General features: G+C 51.5%; 1 protein-coding gene across 3 annotated transcripts; it reads left to right on the forward strand.

Annotated features, from left to right (window-relative positions):
* Nucleotides 1–6,744: 6,744 nt before the first annotated feature.
* Nucleotides 6,745–20,615, forward strand: Rac2 (Rac family small GTPase 2). 3 transcript variants are annotated; one of them, XM_048454840.3, is made up of 7 exons: nucleotides 6,745–6,918; nucleotides 8,934–9,005; nucleotides 14,552–14,669; nucleotides 15,150–15,212; nucleotides 15,617–15,776; nucleotides 19,414–19,546; nucleotides 19,940–20,615. In XM_048454840.3, exons 1-6 carry the CDS (start codon nucleotides 6,884–6,886, stop codon nucleotides 19,542–19,544), a joined length of 579 nt encoding a protein of 192 aa, XP_048310797.1. In that variant the 5' UTR covers nucleotides 6,745–6,883; the 3' UTR covers nucleotides 19,545–19,546; nucleotides 19,940–20,615. The 3 variants fall into 3 exon arrangements, with proteins under 3 accessions (XP_048310797.1, XP_048310796.1, XP_048310795.1); XM_048454839.3 differs by having other exon boundaries at nucleotides 6,750–6,918; nucleotides 8,934–9,060; nucleotides 19,414–19,575; XM_048454838.3 differs by having other exon boundaries at nucleotides 6,752–6,918; nucleotides 8,934–9,060.
* The last annotated feature ends 122 nt before the right edge of the window (nucleotides 20,616–20,737 follow it).

A 20,737-nucleotide genomic window follows, 5' to 3' on the forward strand; every position in this document is an offset into this window, starting at 1 on the left:
ATGGGACCCAGGTAACAGGGACAGTAACTGGAGGCATTCTTTTGAGAAGATTTTATTATTTTTAAATTATGTATATGTGGGACAGAGTAAGCATACATGAATGCTCTTCTGGCCTCTGGAGGCCAGAAGAGGGAGAGACCCCCTGAAGCTGGAGTTATAGGTGGTTGGAAGTCACTGAAAACTGAGCTCGGTCCTCTTCAGTCTTCCGGTCTTCCCTCTTAGCCCCGGAACCTTCTCTCCAGCTCCAGGAAGGCATTCCTAACACAAGCCCTTTAAGTACTTTTGAGTTTGGACTGTGCAAAGATAATTCCCACTCAAAAATAATAGGGAAATATCTGAATGGTGGCTAACGCTTTAAAAGCTTTAATGTTGCTTGGGGTGGTTAGGGTACTGGAATGACTGTATTCTTAATGGGATGGATGAGCTAAAGACTAGTATGAAGGGCCAATGGGGTGCCTAACGTTGATTGAGGAGAGGTCTCAGAGCCCCACGCTGAACCAGTCTCCGAGAGTGAGAAAAACTGGAAACCTCTAGAGCAGCAGATGCAGCCAATAGGGAGGGGAGCTTCCCTCACCCATCTGTCCACCTCCATCCATCCATCCATCCATCCATCCATCCATCCATCCATGTACCCATCCATATCTCTGTGTATCTACCCGTCCATCCATTCACCCATGCAGTCATCTATCCATTCATCCATTTCTGTCCATCCATCCATCCATGAATGACTCCATATGACTCCATCCATCCATTCATTCATGCATATAAACATGTATGTGTATCCATTCATCTGTGCATCATCCCTCTCATACATCATGCATGTATGCATACATATATACATACATACATACACACCATAATGCAACCCATCCAAATGTACACCCATCTATTCCTCCATCCACATATGGTGTAGGAGGTCCTTCTGTTTATGTGTTGCTTTCATTGGTTAATCAATAAAGAAACTGTTTGGCCTGATAGGGCAGAACTTAGGAAGGTGGACAAGACAGAACTGAATGCTGGAAAGAAGGGCAGGGTGAGAGACGCCATGGATCTCCTGCCTGAGATGGACGTTGGTTAGAATCTTGCCCGTAAGCCACAGTTATGTGGCAATACACAGATTAATAGAAATGGGTTCAATTAAGATGTAAGAATTAGTCAATAAGAAGTTAGAGCTAATGAGCCAGGCAGTGTTTAAATGAATACAGTTTCTGTGTGATTATTTCAGGTATAAGCTAGCCAGGTGGCCGGGACGGAACAAAGGGACCTCCCCTGCATGCAACACACATATCTATCTATCTACTTACTTATTTATCATCTATTTACCTACCTATTTATCTTTTATCTATTTAACTATCTATCCATCCATCCATCTATCCATCCATCCATCTAATCTATCAATCTATCTATCTATCTATCTATCCATTCATCCATCTATCTATCTATCTATATCTGTCTGTCTATCATTTATCTATCTGTGTATCCATCAGTCCATTCATGTTCATCCACCTGAGGTGGCTAGGGGAGCTAACTGCTGAGAGGGCCCTGAGACCAGGACATCTGGCTATTCTGCATGTCTAGGTTTCTGGTTAGGAAAATCACTGCATTCTTCCAGGGGAGGGGAAATCTCCCAGGAGAAAGGCCCTTCACTGAGCCCTGGTTGTAACCAAGTGGAGTCTCCTGAGTGGGTCTCTTGCTCAGCTGTGGAGGGAAACACTGTCTGGAATGTCCCAGTGGCTGAGAGAGGCCCGTGGGGCTGTAGGGGGCAAGGAGGAACAGCTGGCACTCTGGGGGAGAGCCTGCCAGACTGGTGTCTGCCCAGAGCTGCCCCACCCCTTCTCAATCCTGTGAATTGATCATTCAATGCAGAGAGGATCCTAGTCCATATACTGCCCAGCCCTAACTCTGTCACACACCCATCAGGGTTAGGGGAGATTAGGTAGGTAGATAAGCTTTCCTTTTCTTTTTTAAGTTTATTTATTTATTTATTGGTGTTACAAGACAGGGTTTCTATATGTAGCCTTGACTGTCCTGGAACTAGCTTTGTCAACCAGGCTGTCCTTGAACTCACAGATCCTCCTGCCTCTGCCTTCCAAGTGCTGGGATTAAAGGCATGCACCACCACTGCTTGGGATTTTTTTTAATTATTACATTTAAAATGATTTATTTGAATTATTTATTTGTGAGTCTGGAGAGATAGCTCAATGGTTAAAAACGCTGGCTTCTCTTCTAGAGGACCTGGGTTCAATTCCCAGCACCCACATGGCAGCTCACAATGGTCCAGTTCCAGGGGATCTGACACTCTCACACAGACATACATGTAGGCAAAAATACCAATGTACATAAAAACAGAAAAATTAAAATTATTTATTCATTATATATGTACCTGTGAATATCATGTGCAAGTTTGGAGGTCAGAAGGCAACTTTTGGGAGTCACTTTTTTTTCTTCCACTGTGTGTGGGTTCTGGGGATTGAACTCAGATCATCAGGCTTGGCAGCAATCACCTTCACCCACAGAACCGTCTTGCCAGCTCTATCTATTATCTTTAATCTGTGTGTGTGTATACTGTGTGTGTTATTGAGGCACACATGTGGCATGGTGTCCATGTAGAGGTCAGAAGGCAATCTCAGGAGCCAGTCCTCCTCTCCCCTTTGCTTTGAGGCAGAGTCTCTTGTCTACTGCTCCTGTGCTAGGCTAGCAAGCAGCGAGCTTCAGGGTCTTCCTGCTTCCACCTCCAATCTCACAGTAGGAACTTCTGTGTTGTGAGATCGCCCTAATCCACCTGGCTTTTATATGGGTTCTGAAGATTTAAGTCCAGGTTCTCCTCCTGTGTGGCAAGGATTCTTCCCGCCGAGCCATCTCCTCTGCCCCAAATGATGTTTTTAAACCTCTTATTTCCACATTTGAACATCAGGTCTGGCCAGATGTGGGATAAAGACTGGCTGTTTAAGGTGAACATTTTTAGGGAGGTGCCACAGTTCTAAGGTTGTGTGTGCCTGATAATATAGCCTCTGGGTTTAGAAAGCAAAGACTGAATGGGAGCTCAGGCGGGGCTGCTGTCATAGTGGGGATTTCACACCTGGCCTTGGTATCTAGGTCTAGCCAGACAGTTATCTTTGTGCCATTACAGAAGACAGACAGACTCGGCTAGCATCTCTGATGGTGGATGGTGTGACGTCATCTCACGTCTTGTTTATTTATTAAAAACCCCACAAGTCAGCACTGAAGCCTGCACCCCAACAGGAGTCAGCAGGATGTGGCACACGGTCTTCTGTAAGTAAAGTATCGCAGAGAGGCAGCAGTCTCTCCTGGACTTGTGCACATGAATGACACACTTTCAAACGGCACATTATGAAAAAGAAAGTCACAAGTTTATAAAGATATCAAAATCGGTAAATTATGTGTGTGCACATGCGTATATCTGTATGTGCACATGCACATGTGTGTACATGTGTGTAAAAGTGTGTATGCTTACATGTGTGAGTGTGAGTGCGTGTATATGTGTGTGCATGTGAGTGTGCACATCCGTGTATATGTGTGTGCACACATGTGAGTATGTACACATGCGTGTGCATGCAGATGTGAGTGTGTGTAAATGGAGGTGGAGCTTTTCTTTTGTCCTAATTGCCTGGTCCTGAATAATCACACAGAAGCTTAATATTAATTGCAAAATGTTTGGCCTATAGCTCAGGCTTATTACTAACTAGCTCTTACAACTTAAATTAACCCATTTCTATTAATCTACATTTTGCCACATGACACATGGCTTTACCTGTCCTCTAACATCTTGCTTCCCCTGAAGCTGGCTCATCTCTCTCTGACCCTGTCCTTCTTTCTCTCTATATTTTCAGTTTGGCTTTCCTGCCTAGCCTTATTCTACCTTGTTATGGACCAAATCAGCTTTATTATCTATCAATGAGAGTAATACATATTCACAGTGTACAGAAGGATTATCCCACAGCATTTCTGCCTTTCTGTCTCACCCAAAAGGAAGGTTTTAACTTTAACATAGTAAAATTACATACAACAAAACAGTTACAAGTAAGAATTACATTTAATATTAAGCTTTTGTGTGTTTATTTGGAACTGAGTGGTCGGAGAAAAGAAAAGCTCCACTTCCATTTACAAGTGTGTACACGTGTGTATATTTGTGTGCACACAGGTGTGTACATGTTCCCCCCCGTGAGCACATGTGGAAGCACAGCAAGAGTGTCTCATGGATTGGAGAATGGCTGTGAACAGTCTGACAGACTGTCAGGACTGACTAACCAGTGTGACAGGGTTCAGAAAAGACATCATTGTCACCTATAACATCTCTGTTCATCTGGAAAAGTGTTCAGTAAGATTAAACAGAACAAAGCCCAAAGCCGCTGTTTTGGAGAAGAGCTGTGAGCATCTTTAATGGGCAACAGGCCTTCTATGTTTCATGTTAAGAAGTCAGAAGAATCTTTTCAAGCCGGGACTGAGGCTCCATGTTTGGCACCACAGGCTCACATGGGCTTTCTATGAAGATCCCAGTCAAGCCAAGGAATGAATATTATAAAAGCAGGAGAAGAATCAATACTGCCATTCTTTTACTAGCGACAAACTGCAAATCACTGCCAGGCTTATTAGCAAATCTCAGATTGAGCTGTGACAAAGGCTGGCAAGAGGGTTCAGAGAGTAAAGGGGCTTTCTGCCAAGCCTGAGGACCCAAGTTTGATCCCTGTAATCCCACACATTGTCCTCTGGCCTCCACAGATGCAGCCTGGCAGGTTGCTTGCATGGGCACACACACAAATAATTGTTTTTTTTTTTAATTTAAAAAGCTGCCATGAGACTTCACCCAGGTTTCCACATGCATAAATCCAGTATGCAAAAGCTGACATTTCCCCTATATACAGGGAGCAGATAGGAAATTCAATTTGAAAATTATTAGCTACAATAGTGCTGAGAGTAATAAGGTATCGAGAAATAAATCTTTTGAAAAATGTGCATGACCTTTCTTGGAGGAAATGGCAAAATTTTATTGAAAGATATAAAGGAGAAAGAGGGGATTCTAATAGGCAGGCAGATGGAATGCTGCAAAGATGTCAGGGCCCACTCGCCCCTGCAGGTGTAATACAGAGCTCCTGAAGCTTGGACTTCCCCTCTGTGATGGATTCTAACCTCCACCATGAACCAGAATAAACCCTCTCCCCTGTAAGTGGCTTTGGTCAAAGTATTTCCTCAAAGAAATAGAAAGAGAAACTTAGAAAGCACTAGTGAGATCAAATCAACATCCCACAAAAACTAAAAGCCGTCCTCGTACCATTTAAAATCCACTCCCATGTGTAAAGGTCACCATGTGTGACAGACACCTTACACACTTAATAGAATAGCTTTTTTTTTCTTTTCTTTTCTTTTCTTTTTTTTTTTTTTTGGTTTTTCGAGACAGGGTTTCCTGTGTAACAGTCCCAACTGTCCTGGAACTAGCTCTTGTAGACCAGGCTGACCTCGAACTCACAGAATAGGAATGCTTAAGAAAAACTCAAAGAGTATAAGTCATTAGGGAAGACAATGTAGAGTCGACCACACATAAATAAACATTTATAAATATGATAGCTTATACAAAACAGTCCCAAGACTGAAAACAAGCAGGGCAATATTTATAGCGATCTACACAAGAAAGTCAAAGGCCGAACTTCTCCAAAGGGAGGGGGACAAAGTAGCTCAGCAGAGAAACAGACAAGGACATAAATAAGCAACTTATGCAGCAGGAAGCTCAGAAGTCCAATATACAGTTACAAACGCAAATGCCCAGCAAAACACCTGCAAACACGAACAATCAACAACACACCTGCAAACACGAATGATCAACAGAACACCCACAAACATGAATGTTAAACACGTGGCAAGTGTCTCAGTATTCTTCGCAATCAGCTGATATAATTAAAATGGCGAGAAGCCCACATCAGTTCATTGGTAGGGTTTTTGGTTCGGGGCAGTTTTCCAGCTAGGATCTTGCTATATAGCTCTGGCTGGCTTGGAATTCACTCTGTATCCCAGACTCAAGTCCCCATCAATCCTGCTGTCTCAGCTTCTTTGAGTTGCAGGTGTGAGCCACCATGCTGTGACAAATGGCTTGCCAAGTTTCTGTGAGCTTGTCTACTGCATTTGATGCCCCTTCGTCCTCTGCCTCCCCCTCCTCCCTGTCTTTCTTCCTCCTCTTCCTTTTCCTCCCGTCTGTCTCCTGCCTTTGCCTTTTATTTTCATACTGGCCCCTGCTTGGACAGCCTGCCCCACAGCATCCTCTGCTGGGCGTCACATTTTGCAGCCACCAGCTCTCCCTGCTGGTGACTCTGAGGCCACCCTGTAGCTCTCCCATGGCTCATGTCTACTGCCTTGCTCGCGCACCTGTGATGCAGCTAGCCTCTCTAGAGGCTAGGAACTCCAGGACAGCCCTGTTTCCTGCATTTTAGAGGCACCAACTCCCAACACAATGCCTGACACATAGTAGGCACTCGTTAAGTGCTTACACTTAGGATCTAGGCCAGCTGACTTTTGGGAGGACAGAGATTCTTAGAGATCAACTCTGGGGCTACCTTAGATCAGGAAGTGAATCTCCAAGCCCAGAGGGTGTCCAGGTTCTTGTTGAAGCCTGGGTCAGGTGCCCATGGGTGGCCAGGGCACAACCTAGCACCTGAGGGGCCCCAGGTCCTCTTCCAGACCACATGCTCCACCCCTTCAAGGCTGTGGGGCAGCAGCTTGGGTAAGTTCCTCTTCCGTTTCCTCCTGCCTCCTGAGCTGGGGTGTCGCTCCTCAGTGCAGTGCGGGGCACCTCCCAGCCACTCCATACCGCTGGTGTCCACAGCAACGCTCCTGGTCCCCAAGTGTCATCACTGGCTGCTGGGTCTCGGGTGCAATGCAGGCCATCAAGTGTGTGGTGGTGGGTGATGGGTAAGTGCCTGACTGCGTTGTCTCCTGCCCCCTATCAGGATGTCCCCGAGACCCTTCCTGATATACTCACAGGTTCAGGTCTCCCAGGAGGTCCTGGGGACAGTCACTTCATCTCCTAGGGCCTACTAGAAGCATTTGGGGTGGACCTGGACTGCTCTTTTGTTCTCAGTCCACTCCCTCCCCGGAAGCCACCTGGGTGGAGGGCCTGGGACTGGGGGTGGGGTGCTGTTCCTTGCCTGTACCCTGAGAGCTGGGGCAGGACTCCCAGGAGGACCAGGAATCAGGTTCCCATTCAGGGTGCAGGTGTGAGATAGGGGAAAAAAAATCAGAGACTTGACCTTTGAACCTTTTTTCTCCTGGTTGACCTGGGCTCAACCGGACTTGTCTGACTTGCTGCCGCTGGGGCTGGGGAACTCCTGAGACTTTCCACTCTTTCTGACGCTTACCCAGCCCTCTGGGCCAAGGCCTCTGCCCCAGGGGAGGGTTGGGGTGGCTTGAGACAGGTTCCTTGCTGTCCTGCTTGTTGTGTGTGACTCTCCTCCATGTGGTGGGGAGGAGGTGGGGAGCAAGGGGAAGCTAAGGTCAGTGTAAGGGAAGGAGGAAGGGGATGGTGGGGACTTCCAGGGGGCAGGCGGGCTGCACCCCAGCTCAGGGTTTATGCCCATTGTCAGGCCTTGTGACCACAGGCTATCACGGCCCAAGGACTCAGTCTCCTCATGTGCAGTGAGCGGGTCAGTTTCTCGGGTATTCCAGCACTTTAGGGTGCAGCCCTCAGGTACATCTTGGGGTCTCGCTAGATCAACCCTGGTATGTTCTAGATGCACAGCTTCAGTTCAAAAGAGGGAGTGGCCGAAGCCTTGGAACCTTTCCTGGTTTGGCTCTCAGGGCCACACTCGGGTTCTGCTGGTATCTGGGGGCAGAGGCTATCTACCCCTCAGATGACTTTATCACGGTCACTGCTCCAGGGGTGTCAGCAGTCAGCCAGCCGTTATCTGCCGCAGCTGCCTTGCTCACTTCTGCTTTGGGTCTGCTCTGGGGGAGTGAGACAGAGAGGGGGTTGGCCGGAAGCCAATGGTTCTACTCATTCAGAGTTACCTTGGTGGCAGCCTGGGGCTTGAGGGCAGACATGTAGGGGGGAGGGAAGGTAGGCCAGGCTTCTCAAGTGGGAAGTGCCTTAACAGAATAGAGCTGGGGAAGGCCCAGAGCTGTCCCTCTGGCCTCTCTGCTTCCTGCTGAATGACCTGGGTAGCCTCCCAGATTGAAAGGGAGACAGCCTAAATGGTGGTCATCTCTATTTGTGCCATTTCTCTGTTGCTCACTGTGTGTGGTCACTGGGCCATGGCCCTCTGTCTAACTTGGTTTCCCACCAGCCCTGCCTACCGTCACAGGACTCATTTTATTGGTGGGAAGACTGAAGCTCAGAGAAATTAAGTAACCTGCCTTAGAGTGCAGAGGATTTGGACCCAGGCCCCTCTGGCTAAAAAGCTTCATATACTCTAAGGCTATGGGCATTCCCTAACAGGCCTTGGCTGTTGTGGGACCCATGAAACTGGGCTCAGGGTCTTCGGAGTATCACTTAATTCACTGGGAAGACGGACTTGTCCTTGTTGTCTAGATGGGGAAACTGAGGCATAAGGAGCTTAGGTGACTTACCAAAGTTGTGTAGATAGTAGATGGTGGAGCAGGGATCTGAGCTCAGGGGTGTGACTGCCTTGTCCAGGTCTCCAGGGTCCTCTCCTCTGCCCATGACTGTCTGTGTCTATCACCTGCACCCGACACACAGAGGACACATACAGTTCCCCAGCTCTACCCGGATGTAGGGCCCAGACCTGTTGCCAGGATTGAAGTCTGGGTGTTTATGGATACTGCAGGGGCTTAAGGACACGGCCATGGGGTGTCTGGGATTGGGAGACCGAGGCCCAGAAATGGGAGCCTGGTAAGGGCTCAGATGTCCCCTTGTCTCAGGCATAACCCGTGACCTTGGTCTCTTCTGCTTCATGTCTCTTGTCTTTCAGAGCCGTGGGCAAGACGTGCCTTCTTATCAGCTACACCACCAATGCCTTCCCCGGAGAATACATCCCCACTGTGTGAGTTCCACCTGCTCCAGGAACTTCTTCGGGCTGTCCCCTTTGGACACCTGAGGTCAGGCAGGCTAGTCAAGTTAGAGAGACTCCATCTTGGGGAAGCTGGCCTGGGGTCCAGCTGGCAATGCAGCGACAGGTGATAGGGAGGTGGAGGCTCCAGAAGGAGGAGGGACTGTGGGATGGGAAGATGTCCTTCGCTGACCAGGAGGAGAAAGTGGTGCGGGGATGGAGTGTGGAGGTGAGGGAGGGAGAGAACTCCAGACACTTGGATAGCGCAGAGTCGGGGGACCAAATGACTGGGGCGGGGCAGTGCCAGCTGCAGTCTGTGGGAGGCCTGCTTCCTGGTGCAGGATGTTGCCACCAGCTGGTATCACATGATACCAAGGGGGAGTCCACAGGTGTCAGAAGGGACTCAGGGCAGCCCACCACTCACAGGGACGCTCCCTAGCACCTTGCACAGGCTCTTCCGGGTCTCCTTCATTTGTCCTCCTAGAGATGTTACCCACTGTTTTGCTTTTTAGACCAACACTCCTTAGGCAAGTCTGTGGCAGGGCCTTTGCACCAGCTTTCCCCGTGTCTGTGGTAATTTCCTGTCTCAACCTCATGTCTATACCCTCCAGGCCCATCTTTGGTGCCCTCCTGGGAAGCCTTTGATCCAGCCTAAAGGTCTGTCATTCCCCAGAGGAGTTTGCCAAACCTCTCCCAAGATCGTAAGCCTGTGGAGGGCAGGGAGCCATGTATTTTTCTTGGGTTCTCCCCCACCTTCTCTACATGGTGGTTGACACACAGTGTACTATACACAAGGTCTCATATGCGATGTATGTGCTTTGAGGCGGCAGGCCCAGGAGAACCACCACACCAACTAGCTAGAACCGCAGCATCTACTTAGAAGGCCTTCGGTCGGTGGCCTGGTACAGGATGTCAAACCCATGATTGCATTGGGTCCTTGAGGGAAGAGGGTGTTACAATATCCTGATAGCTCCCAGCAGCTAAGGGGCTTGTTGTCTAGGGACACTCAGCCTGTCGGGCTTCAGAGCCTCACTGGGACACTTATTTTTCTTTTCTGGGGGAGGGTTGTCTGTAGCATAAAGGGTATATAGAGGGGTCTAAAGTCACCCCCAACCCCCACACCATCAGAGGAGCCAGCAACCCCACTAATGCCAAACCAAGACAAACCACTCCATGTCCTCCATGTGCTTGTATGGAGCTCACTTTCGGAAACAGGGGTTCATCTGTCTCTGTCACCTGCTGGGGAGGACCCAGAAAAGGGCAACCAGAAGGGCTGGGTAGGCAGCTGGGTGCTGCTTTCTGACCAGTTGTATCCTAATAGGAGCGAAGACTGGCAGTTGTCCCGCTGTGTAAAGTGGAATGGCTCTTGCCACCAGGCTTCTAAGGCTCCTGGAAGTCAGAAAGGGCTGGGGTTAGACCTGAGCAAGAACAGGAGCAAAGGGGATTCTGACTGAAGGCCGCTGTCACCAGGGTATGTCGGCACTGCCCTTGTCCCTGAGTCAAGACCCTATTTTGTCTTTACTTGCCCTGGCTATGGTGGAGTACCCACCTGCTCAAGGATTTCAAAGTGATCACTTTTTCTCTGAGCCCACGAGCCTCAATTTCCCTTTCTACAAGAGACAGGCCCTGGACCGGGAGATCTGAGCCTTGTGCAGCACCTTCCCTGCAAGGAGGTGGGAGATGGAGGTCAGAGGCTTTCGATGTCCTGAGGGCTTCACTGCCGGTCAGCCAGATGGGGGCGGAGGGTTTGCAGGTCTGTCCCCAATCAATCCCCCAGTGCTGCTGTGTAGGTGGCGGCTGGTGCCAACTGCTTCTTGGATTTCCTTCTCTGAGATGAACCCGTGGCCAACAAGGTTGGCACACATATTCTCAGATGGTGACACCTGCCGGAGGATGGTTCTGTGCCGAGTGCTATAGGCACAGAGACATGACAGCTGCCCTGTGCCATCAGGCACAGAGACAAGGGCTCCAATCCTGGCTGCCTCCTGATGGTCCAACAAAAGCCTGCACAAGCTTTGATTTTGTTTTTTCAGTTTTGTGGAAGGGTATTTTTTTTCATTTTTGTGGAAGGGTATATACTAAACCCTGACTGACCTAGAATTCACTATGTAGCTCAGGCTGGCCTCTAGCTTATAGCTTTCTTCTTGTCTCTGTCTCCCCAAGAGCCAGGTTCCAGTTAAATTTTGTGGGGTTCTTTTTGTTTGTTTTATAGTCTAGGCTGGCTAGTCTAAATTCATTAAAGAGATGAAGATGACCTTGAATTTCTGATCCTCCTGCCTTCACCTCTGGAATGCTGGGATTACAGGTGTGCACCAACACATCTGGTTTTATGTGGTGCTTACCAGTCCCTAGGCAAATCTTTCTATTAAAAAAAAAATCCATAGCTAAGCTTTTTTTTTTTTTTTTTTTTTTTTTTGAGACAGGGTTTCTCTGTGTAACAGTTCTGACTGTCCTGGAACTCACTTTGTAGACCAGACCGGCCTCGAACTCACAGAGATCTGCCTGCCTCTGCCTCCCAAGTGCAGGGATTAAAGGAATGTGCCACCACTGCACATCTTAAAAGTAATTTTTTTTTCGAGTAGGTAAGTTTTTAAAAGCATAATTTAGGCATAGCCACAACCTGGCCTAAGTACCTCAGGTGGATCTTAGTTATGGTTAAAACTCAGTAGAAGGGAGTATCTAAACTTCCCAAGTTCCACCTCACCTGTCCCATCTCCTCCAGTTCAGCCCATGATCCCTGGGCTCTCTTGACTCCTTGCTCTCCCTCAGGGAGACCCCAAGGGTGCCTCCCTTCCTGACAGTGTTCCTGGCCTGCAGCAGCCCGTTTCCTCCTTCTCTTCCTCCCACTTTCTGTCCTGCCCATTGAGAATTCTTCAGGGCAGGGGCAGAGCTGTGTGAGGCCAGGGCCCTGGTGTAGCTAGCCCAGTCCTGACTCTAGAACAGAGTACCAGTTTCTAGAACATCTCATTGCCGCTGCTGGCAGTGGGCAGAGCATCCTGGTTGGTGGGTGGAGTCTGGTCTGCCCTGCTGTGGGTTGGTAGTGCAGGTTCAGCTCCAGAGGGAAAAGATCACCTTGAGATAAGGTTATATGGGACTTAGTCTGTGCTTTCCTTGATGACCCTGGCTCTGGTGACTCAGTAGGACCAATCTGGCCTTCCCTTGACCACCATGAGACCAGGCCTCCAAGACCAAAACCATTCCTGAGTCCTCACCCTGATTACCTGGTCAGTCCTCTCATGGCCCCAAGACACCAGCCATGGATTCATGGACTCTTGGTTCCTTGAATGTGTCATCAATCCTCCTTGGGCATCAGCCAGGTGACCTAGGTGTGCAGCTCCTTGCACCTCCTACTCCGTGTTCGGGGTGGGGCTGGCCTATAGCGAGAGGCCAGGCCACAGAGCACCAGGTTAGGTGAAAATTGTACCACCCATCCTCACTGTCTCATAACATCCCCAGCAGCTACGCTCACCACAGTGGCTTTTCCGAACTGGGTAACAAGTCCCGATAGCCTTGCCGCCTATCAGCCTGGAAATCCTGGGTAAATCCACTCCTTCCCATGAACCTACTTCTATCTAGGAAAAGGGGTCACAGCGGCCACAGTGATGTATATGAAAGGCGTCTGAGGAAGGGAAAGTGTGATATAGTCCAAGTATGTGTCATGTCTCTGGCTGTTTCTCGAATTCAGCAGCTAGTCCTCTAGGGCGAGGCTGGGTGGGGAGAAACTAGAAACACTGATAGTAAGCCCAGACACTCTCAGTGGGATGATGTGAATGCTTCCCATCTCACCGAAGCCCAATAATGACCCCAGCAATGGGGAAGGGAGTGAGGCTCAGAAAAGCTAGTTGGCTGTCGCTGAGCCATACAGCCATGTCAGGGCGAACCCTGCCCTTCTCAAAGCTCAGGCAGCTGCCCTGGATGGAATCAGCCCTCATGCTGTTCATTTTCTTGCCCCCAAACAGATGTCATAGGAAGAGCAAAAGCCCTTAGAACCCGGAGGACCCAGAAAGACAGATGCCTTTTCTGCAAGGCATCTTGGGAAGACAGAAGGTCCTGATCTCTCCATCTTACCAGGGCCCCAAATAGCCCAGGCACCTGCCTTCCTACCTTGGCCAGCCTTGCCTCCCAAAAGGTTCTTCCGAGATTCACAGGAATGGTTTCCAGAATAGGCACAGAGTAGACCTACTATGTGCCAATTGTCTATTCTGGACTGATCTCAGGGCAGAAAGGAACAAGTTGGATCCCCCCCCCTCAAGGGGTGTTGTTAGTGGGGCTGACCTGGCTGGGACAGAAAAGTCTCCCTGAGGGGGTTCCTGGGAGTGACACGGAGTCCTGGGGAAGATGGAAGGCAATTAAGGATAGGTGGGCCTACTCGGATAGGATGAAGCAGTGAGCATAGGCCAGCTCAGCAGGCAGGCAGTGTAAGCCCGCCATGTGAGGGAGGAGCAGATGGAGAAGGTAGGAGCTCGAGGTCTCAGTGGACCAGGTCTTGACTGGGTGCGTGTTTGAACTTACGAGGTCAGAGGATGCCTAGCTCGCATAGACAGGCAATGAAGGTGTCCCTAGAGGCACAACTGCGACAAAACACAGCAAGCCTGCTGGATATGGACACAGCTTGTCCCCTCGGTTGGTCACTCACTGGCTGTGTGGCCTCGCATGGGGTCTTGACACCCTTCTGATCCTGGCCCCATGCCCCAACCAACAAGCCTATTTCTTTCCCCTAAGGGTATGAATAGTGGGGGGTTACTCCCTAAAGTCCCCTCCACTCAGCGTGGAGCGCTGGGCTGGGCCCTCCCAGGGCTTCCAAGTGGTCCCTGTCTCAACACTTGCTCAATGGGCTCCTGGTCCAGTGTCTGGCCTACACCAGTGCAAGGCCCAGGCAGACATTTCCACAGCCTCACAACTGATATCTGTCTGTCCGTCCTCTAGAAGGGGGGCTAGTGCAGCTACTCATCACAGAAGTGAGACAGTGGATCCTCTGCAGCTCCTGCCCTTCCAGGAGGCTCAGGACATGGTCCCTTCCTTTCCCAGACGGCTCTGGCAGGGTCTCAGCTCGCTAACATCTGCATTGGCTGTCACCTTCTGTCTCCTTCCTGTTTCCCTCTGACGGCTTCCTAGAGTTACCTCCCGAGTGCACCCCTCTCTGCCTATTTCACTCAGGGAGTGCTTCAGGGGGACCCAGCTCAAATGAGGGACCAACGGTCTGTCATTCAGCAGACACTGTGATGATCTAGATGCGCAGCAAAAGAGGAAGGTGAACGTCCGTTCTCGTCAACCTTTCGGTGCATGGCGCACAACCCAGCAGTCACCTTTCCTGAGGACGAGTGGAGGCAGGAAAATGACCAAGACGCCTTTTCCTCTTTGTTTAAGTGTCTTTACCGTGTTTTGAATGGTGCCCCTTAGTTGTGAAAACAGTCAGCGGCACAGTGCTGTGTGACTTTGGGCTAGTCCTATCGCTCTGAGGAGAACAGCCTTGGCCTGTGCTGGAAGTCCTGGCGGGGCTCTGGGTTTCAGGCTGACCTGGTCCTTCCTGCTTCCCACAGGTTTGACAACTATTCGGCCAATGTGATGGTTGACAGTAAGCCTGTGAACCTGGGGCTGTGGGATACCGCAGGCCAGGAGGACTACGACCGCCTCCGGCCGCTCTCCTACCCACAGACGGTGCGCATCTCTTTGCCTCTTTGTGGTCCGGGTCTCGATCCTGTTCCATCTGTTGCCCATGACCTTCCTGCCAGCTGTGCCTGCTCAGCCCCGAGTCTCCCTCTGAGGCCTGTAGGGCAGAGCTGAGCTACGATGCTCCCCAAACTGTGCTCCCTCAGCCCTGCTGCCCCCAGTATCCGTGCCCTGAGATGCCAGCCTTTCTCAGTGTGTAACAGGCAGATACTACCAGGGTTTGTGTGAGCAACCAGGCCAATGTGCCTGGTCTGAGGTGGGCAGGGGACCTGTTGCCGGTAATTCTGTGTCTTCTGGGTTCCTGGATCTGGGCTCTCTACCCACCATGGCAAAGGGAGGGTCGGACTGCCAGGTAGAGGGTTACACAGCAGGGGTAGGAGCTGGGGCATATGGGGGGAGGGCTGAGGGGGTGGGCACACAGGACTCTCTGGCCTCCCTCTTGAGGTCCCTGTCCTGCTCTGTCTCCAGGATGTGTTCCTCATCTGCTTCTCGCTCGTCAGCCCGGCCTCCTATGAGAACGTCCGAGCCAAGGTGAGTCTCAAGTGGGCGGGGGGACATATAGGTTGTACTGAGGGAAGGAGGGGTGAGCTGTCGAGGTCCACCCTGGATTAGGAGAATCCAGAGCAGAGGGTCACTAGTGCCACACAGGGCCAATGAGGAGAGAGTCTCCCTGGGCTGGGACAGGAAGCGTTCCCCCTGCTTCTGTTCCCTGTTTCTCTCCCTGCCCAGTCTCGTGCCCCCTCTTATCAATACACAACCACCTCTCTTGACTCTTATCTCCAAAAAAAAAAAAATCTTGCCTTTTTTTTTTTCATGCCTGTTCAGCTCCTGCTGCACCCTGTGACCCTGCTCTGGGGCCTCTTTCTCCCTTTGCTTGGTACCCCAGGCATTTGTGTCCCACATCCCTCTGCTCTCTCTCACCCCCCCCCCACCAGTGGTTCCCTGAGGTGCGACACCACTGCCCCAGCACCCCCATCATCCTGGTGGGTACCAAGTTGGACCTGCGAGATGACAAGGACACCATTGAGAAGCTGAAGGAGAAGAAGCTGGCTCCCATCACCTACCCACAAGGCCTGGCACTGGCCAAAGATATTGGTATGAGGCTCAAGCTCAGAGAAGGGGAGGCTGAGGGCTGGGAGTGGTGCCTGAACACCCTTGTCCTAGGGTTATGCTGTGTGTCAAACTCTGGCTGTGCTTCAAATCATCGTACCAGTTGTGTGACCTTGGACTGGTCACTTGACCTCTCTGTGCTTGTGTTCTCTGACAGGAAGGTGTGGCAGTAGTGATGGCTTCTTCAATGCTGGGTGTCTAGGCTCACAGGTCCCAAGAGCAGCACTGCACAGGGGGACTCTGTGTTAGCTGGTCACGGCGTCAGCCAAGTTTAGACCCTGAAGCGAGGGACTGATGGGAGTAGATTGAAGCAGAGGTGGGAGGCACAGCCTATGGCTGCCTGGAGCACAGGCAGCCAAGTCAGGTTGGGTTGTTTCTGGGAGGCTTCCAGCAGAAGGTGTCCTTGCTGGGGACTTGAAGGGTGACTCCTTCCTTTGTGCCTGGCCCTCGCCTCCCTTCCTCCACTCCTCCTGACTCTCCACCAGTCACTGTGTGCCTCCCAGAACCGGCAGAGGAGGCTTGACCCTTCAAGGTCATTCAGCTGGGGAGGTGGTGGCCGCAATTGAAAGCATGGAAGAGGGTTGCTGGCTGGGTGAGTGGGGACACCTGGACCTGGCTAAGCTCTCCATTCCCAGGAAACCTAACTCTGGGTTGGGGTGGTGTCCTCTTGAGGCAGAACTGCCAGCTAGGTCTGGCCTCCACCCAACCCTGTACCTCTTCCTCTGCAGGAAACAGGGGGAGGGGCTCCTCACAGGAAGAGTAACCGCAGCCTTCCTGTGACTAGCTGGTTGTCATGGCTGTCTCCCCAGGGGCCTCTCTGCTGCTTCACCCTGGGCCCTTCGCTCTAGCCTCGTAAATGTCAGGGACATATTCCAGCTTTGTCTTCTTAACTAGCTTATTTCCCAACTGGTCTGCATAGATTTGGGGGGTGCATTAGAATTGCCCCCCCACACCTCTCAAGGGACAGTCCATGGTGTGGGAATGACATGGTTGCTGGAACCTGAGGCAACTGGTCACAGCCACAGCAAGGGAGCTGAGAGTGAGAACACTGGTGCCCAGCTCACTTTCCCTTCTATATGTCTTTTAAAAGTGGGATATTTTTATTTATTCTTAGACAATTTCATAATAGTAAACAATATGTCTCAATCATATCCACCCTGTCATTCTACCCAGACACCTGACACATGTCCATCTTCCCTTCACGCCCTGTGTATGTGTGTGTGTATGAATGCGTGTGTGTACATGTGTGTGAGTATGCATGCATGTGTGTGTGAGTATGTGTGAGCATGCATGCATGTGTGTGTGCATGTGTGTGTGAGTATGTGTAGCTCCCCAAGTCCACTTCGGGCTGCCTTCTGGAATGTTGGCTGATCTTGGCTTTAACCTTGCACAGGTCTCTCGCTGGTAACCATAGCTGCTGTCAGATCACAGGTGCAATGGCCATGTCATATCCAGAAGACAGTATTTCACAGCACCCGACACCACCCTGACTCTGCCCCATCTTGCTCAATGTTCCCTAAGCCTCAGGGTTAGGTATGGGTTGGTACAGGTGCCCCATTTAGTCCTGAGCATTCAGAAGTCACTACTCTCTGCACATTGACCAACGCTTCTCTGCAGTGATTACTGCCCACTACAGGGAGAAGCTTCTCGGGCCAAGGTTATCTATTTCTCCATCTCCTCTCCTCTCCTCTCCTCTCCTCTCCTCTCCTCTCCTCTCCTCTCCTCTCCTCTCCTCTCCTCTCCTCTCCTCTCCTCTCCTCTCCTCTCCTCTCCTCTCCTCTCCCCTTCCTCCCCTCCCCTCCCCTCCCCTCCCCTCCTCTCCCGTCCCCTTCCTCCCCTCCTCTCCCTCCCCTCCCCTCCTCTGCCTCCCCTCCTCTCCCTCCCCTCCCCTCACCTCCTCTCCCTCCCCTCCCCTCCCCTCCTCTCCCTCCCCTCCCCTCCTCTCCCTCCCCTCCCCTCCTCTCCCTCCCCTCCCCTCCCCTCCTCTCCCTCCCCTCCCCTCCCCTTCCTCCCCTACCCTCCTCTCCCTCCCCTCTCCTCCTCTCCTCCCCTCCCTCCCCTCCCCTCCTCTCCCCTCCCCTGCCCTCCCCTTCCCATCTCCCAATTCCTTGCTCATCTCACTGTGTAGTCTAGACTAGCCTCCAATTTGTGCGAACCACCTGTCAGCCTTCCCGGTGCTTGGCTTTCAGGCCTGGTCAGTCATTCCTGACCACACTTCTTCCCCTTAAAGCGTGTGCTCTACATGACCGGGCTCTGTAGATGGGATCTGTTCCTGGCTGTGTCACTGATTGACTGTGAGGTCTTGGATTTCCGACTCTTGCTCTCTGGGCCTTAGTCTCCTACTGTGTGTGTGCATGTGCATGTGTGTATATGTGCATGTACATACACATATGTGTGTACATGTGTCCATGTGTGTCCGTGTGTGCATGTGTGTGTCCTTCTGCCTGTGGTTCTTCTCCCCAAGGCTGTTCCTCCTCTGTAAAAGACTGAGAGCCCCTCCCTTCCAGCTACCGTTGAGAATGAGCAGGTGATCATCCCAGTCCAAACCCCAGGAGCCGGGGTTCAGAGTGCCTCACTATTGGTCACAGAGATGGGGAGCCCCAAGGAACAGAAGCCAGGAGCCCTCTCCCAGAGTCATCTCTGGAATAAATAGTCAAAGGCCAGGCCAGGACCCTGGCTTCATCTTCTTGGTGATAAAAGTGCCCTGGGAATGTTCCAGGGACAGGAAACACGCAGGTGTGACTGACCAGTGTCCGGCTTCCTGAAGCTCCATTTCCTCCTTGCTGCCTTTGGTCTCCCAAGCCCTGGCTTTGGTGACTTTCCCTCCAGTGGGGACCCCTTGTTCCTGTTCTGTTCTGGGTCTTTTAGGTCACTGGGATAGGGATGGCCACTGTTTCCTCACAGCTGTCAGAAGTTCCTGCCCCAGAGAAAAGAGCAGAGGGCACCAGTAAGGGCACCTGGCTCCTCTTCCTTCCCTTTTCCTCCCTCAGTACTCTGAAATCTCCTGACCTTCTGTGTCAGGGCTCTGTGTTCAGGTTGCAGGGGACAGGAAGTCATGCAGACTCCTCCCAGGGGTCAGTCCTCTGAGGGCTCAGATGGGTCCTCTATTTTGTTCCTCTCACTGAGCTGCCCAGGGGCAGGCAGGTCTCATTGCCTCTGTTCGCCTTGATTTCCTCATAGGTTGGGTTTGACTAAGTGACAGATATATTGGGGTGTCATCAGACCTGACCAGACTAAATAACAGATATATTGGGGTGTCCTCAGACCTGCCTAGACTAAATGATAGATATATTGGGGTGTCCTCAGACCTGCCCAGAGGTGTCAGCTTCATGTGGAAGGCCTGGGTGACATGCTGGGAGAGTTGGTCATGGAAGCAAGTCCTGTCCTTTCACGGGAAGGACTTTAACCTGCCCACTTTCCAGGCAAAGGGCCTTGCGTCCTAGAGAGTCTGGCCTGCCCTGGGGCCTCCACCTTCCTCACTGAGTCCTGCAGGAGGAAGATGAAGTACAGAGAGGCTGCTCTCCACTTGGGTGACACTCCCACTTGACGATGCCCCATATTTGGGGTGACACAGCTGCTTCTCCATGACTCAGGCCCTCACTTCCCTGCTGTTCCTTCTCAGATTCAGTGAAGTACCTGGAATGTTCCGCGCTCACCCAACGGGGCCTGAAGACTGTCTTCGATGAGGCCATCCGGGCCGTCCTGTGTCCACAGCCCACCCGGCAGCAGAAGCGCCCCTGCAGCCTGCTCTAGGGGTACACACCTCTCCTCTGCTGCTGGAAGGGCACGTTGCCCCTGGGTCTGGGCCTCAGGTCACTGAGAGTAGCATTAGACAAGGATAGAGGGCCATGGGTATTAAAGTAGCCTCAGGTGCCCCATTGCGTGTGGAGCTTCTTCCTTATAGACACAGCCCAAGGAAGCCAGAACCTGCCCAGTGACTCAAGCCAGAACACAGGGGCTGCCAGGTTCTCACTCAGCCCATCCTTGCCACAAAGGCCTAATGGAACCAGAGAAACCCAACAGTACCCAACCCAACAGTATCCAACCCACAGCAGGATGTGGGGGGGCAGCCCTGGGGAAGGCAGAGGTTGGAAGCAGCCACGGCCTGGAATGGCCTTGATACTGACCTTTTCCTGTGTACCTTCCAGGTCTCACCCCGTCCTCCCACTCTTGACCCTCCAGGATCCCTACCAAAGCCCAGTGATGCGCTGATGGGACATGCCGTCCCCTCCTTGTGACGTTTCTTCCCAGACAGCTGCAGAACTTGCCTATGTCCTCAGTGGAGGTCCCCTGGGACGGGAGGATGTTGATAGGCCGTGCCCTACCTGGAATGCTCCCGTGTTCCCGGGGACCAGAGGGGAGCCCCAAGACTCAGCCAGTCATCCTCACGTCATACAGCGTCATATACACCTACCTGATCCAGGCCTTCCCGACTTCCCTCCGAAGCTTCCGGTTTCCATGGCCTCCCACCACTGCGTGCCTGCAGGGACAGGGTTTCCTGCTCCAATACCCCTAGTCTGCCTTGTGGGCGTCATCTCCTTCCCTGAACCAGAGGGAGAGATGTGTGAGTCTGCTCCTCTGTTCTCCTTTTTCAGAAAATCACAGAGCAAATCCATTTCTGTAAATCTCTCGTCTGCCCAGCCAAGCAAGGGGCTCAGCCCACCCCTACGATCTCTCAAGACTTCCTACTCTTTTCAAAGGGTCCTAGCTGTATTTTCTTGGGACTGTCCACCTCACCCTGCCAGCCAGGACCTAAAACGCTGCAGATAGAAAATACAGCTCTTTTGCTTATGCCGAAAATAAATGTATTGATTCACGTCGGAACTGCTGTGACTTCGGGTGCAGCTTGCTCAAGGTGTGGCGGAGGGGTCCATATGACGCCACGGAGTTTGCCTTCCTGTCCATTCTTACTCTGCCTGCTGCTGGCAGGCTCATTTTCAAGCTGT

Source organism: Myodes glareolus, chromosome 19 (assembly GCF_982192425.1).
Source record: "Myodes glareolus chromosome 19, mMyoGla1.1, whole genome shotgun sequence".
Classification (NCBI taxonomy): Eukaryota; Metazoa; Chordata; class Mammalia; order Rodentia; family Cricetidae; genus Myodes; species Myodes glareolus.

Coding starts and splice junctions, on each gene's coding strand:
- Rac2 (XM_048454839.3), top strand. Junction 14,670..15,149: donor CGCTCTCCTACCCACAGACG/GTGCGCATCTCT, acceptor CTCTGTCTCCAG/GATGTGTTCCTCATCTGCTT. Junction 15,213..15,616: donor ATGAGAACGTCCGAGCCAAG/GTGAGTCTCAAG, acceptor CCCCCCCACCAG/TGGTTCCCTGAGGTGCGACA.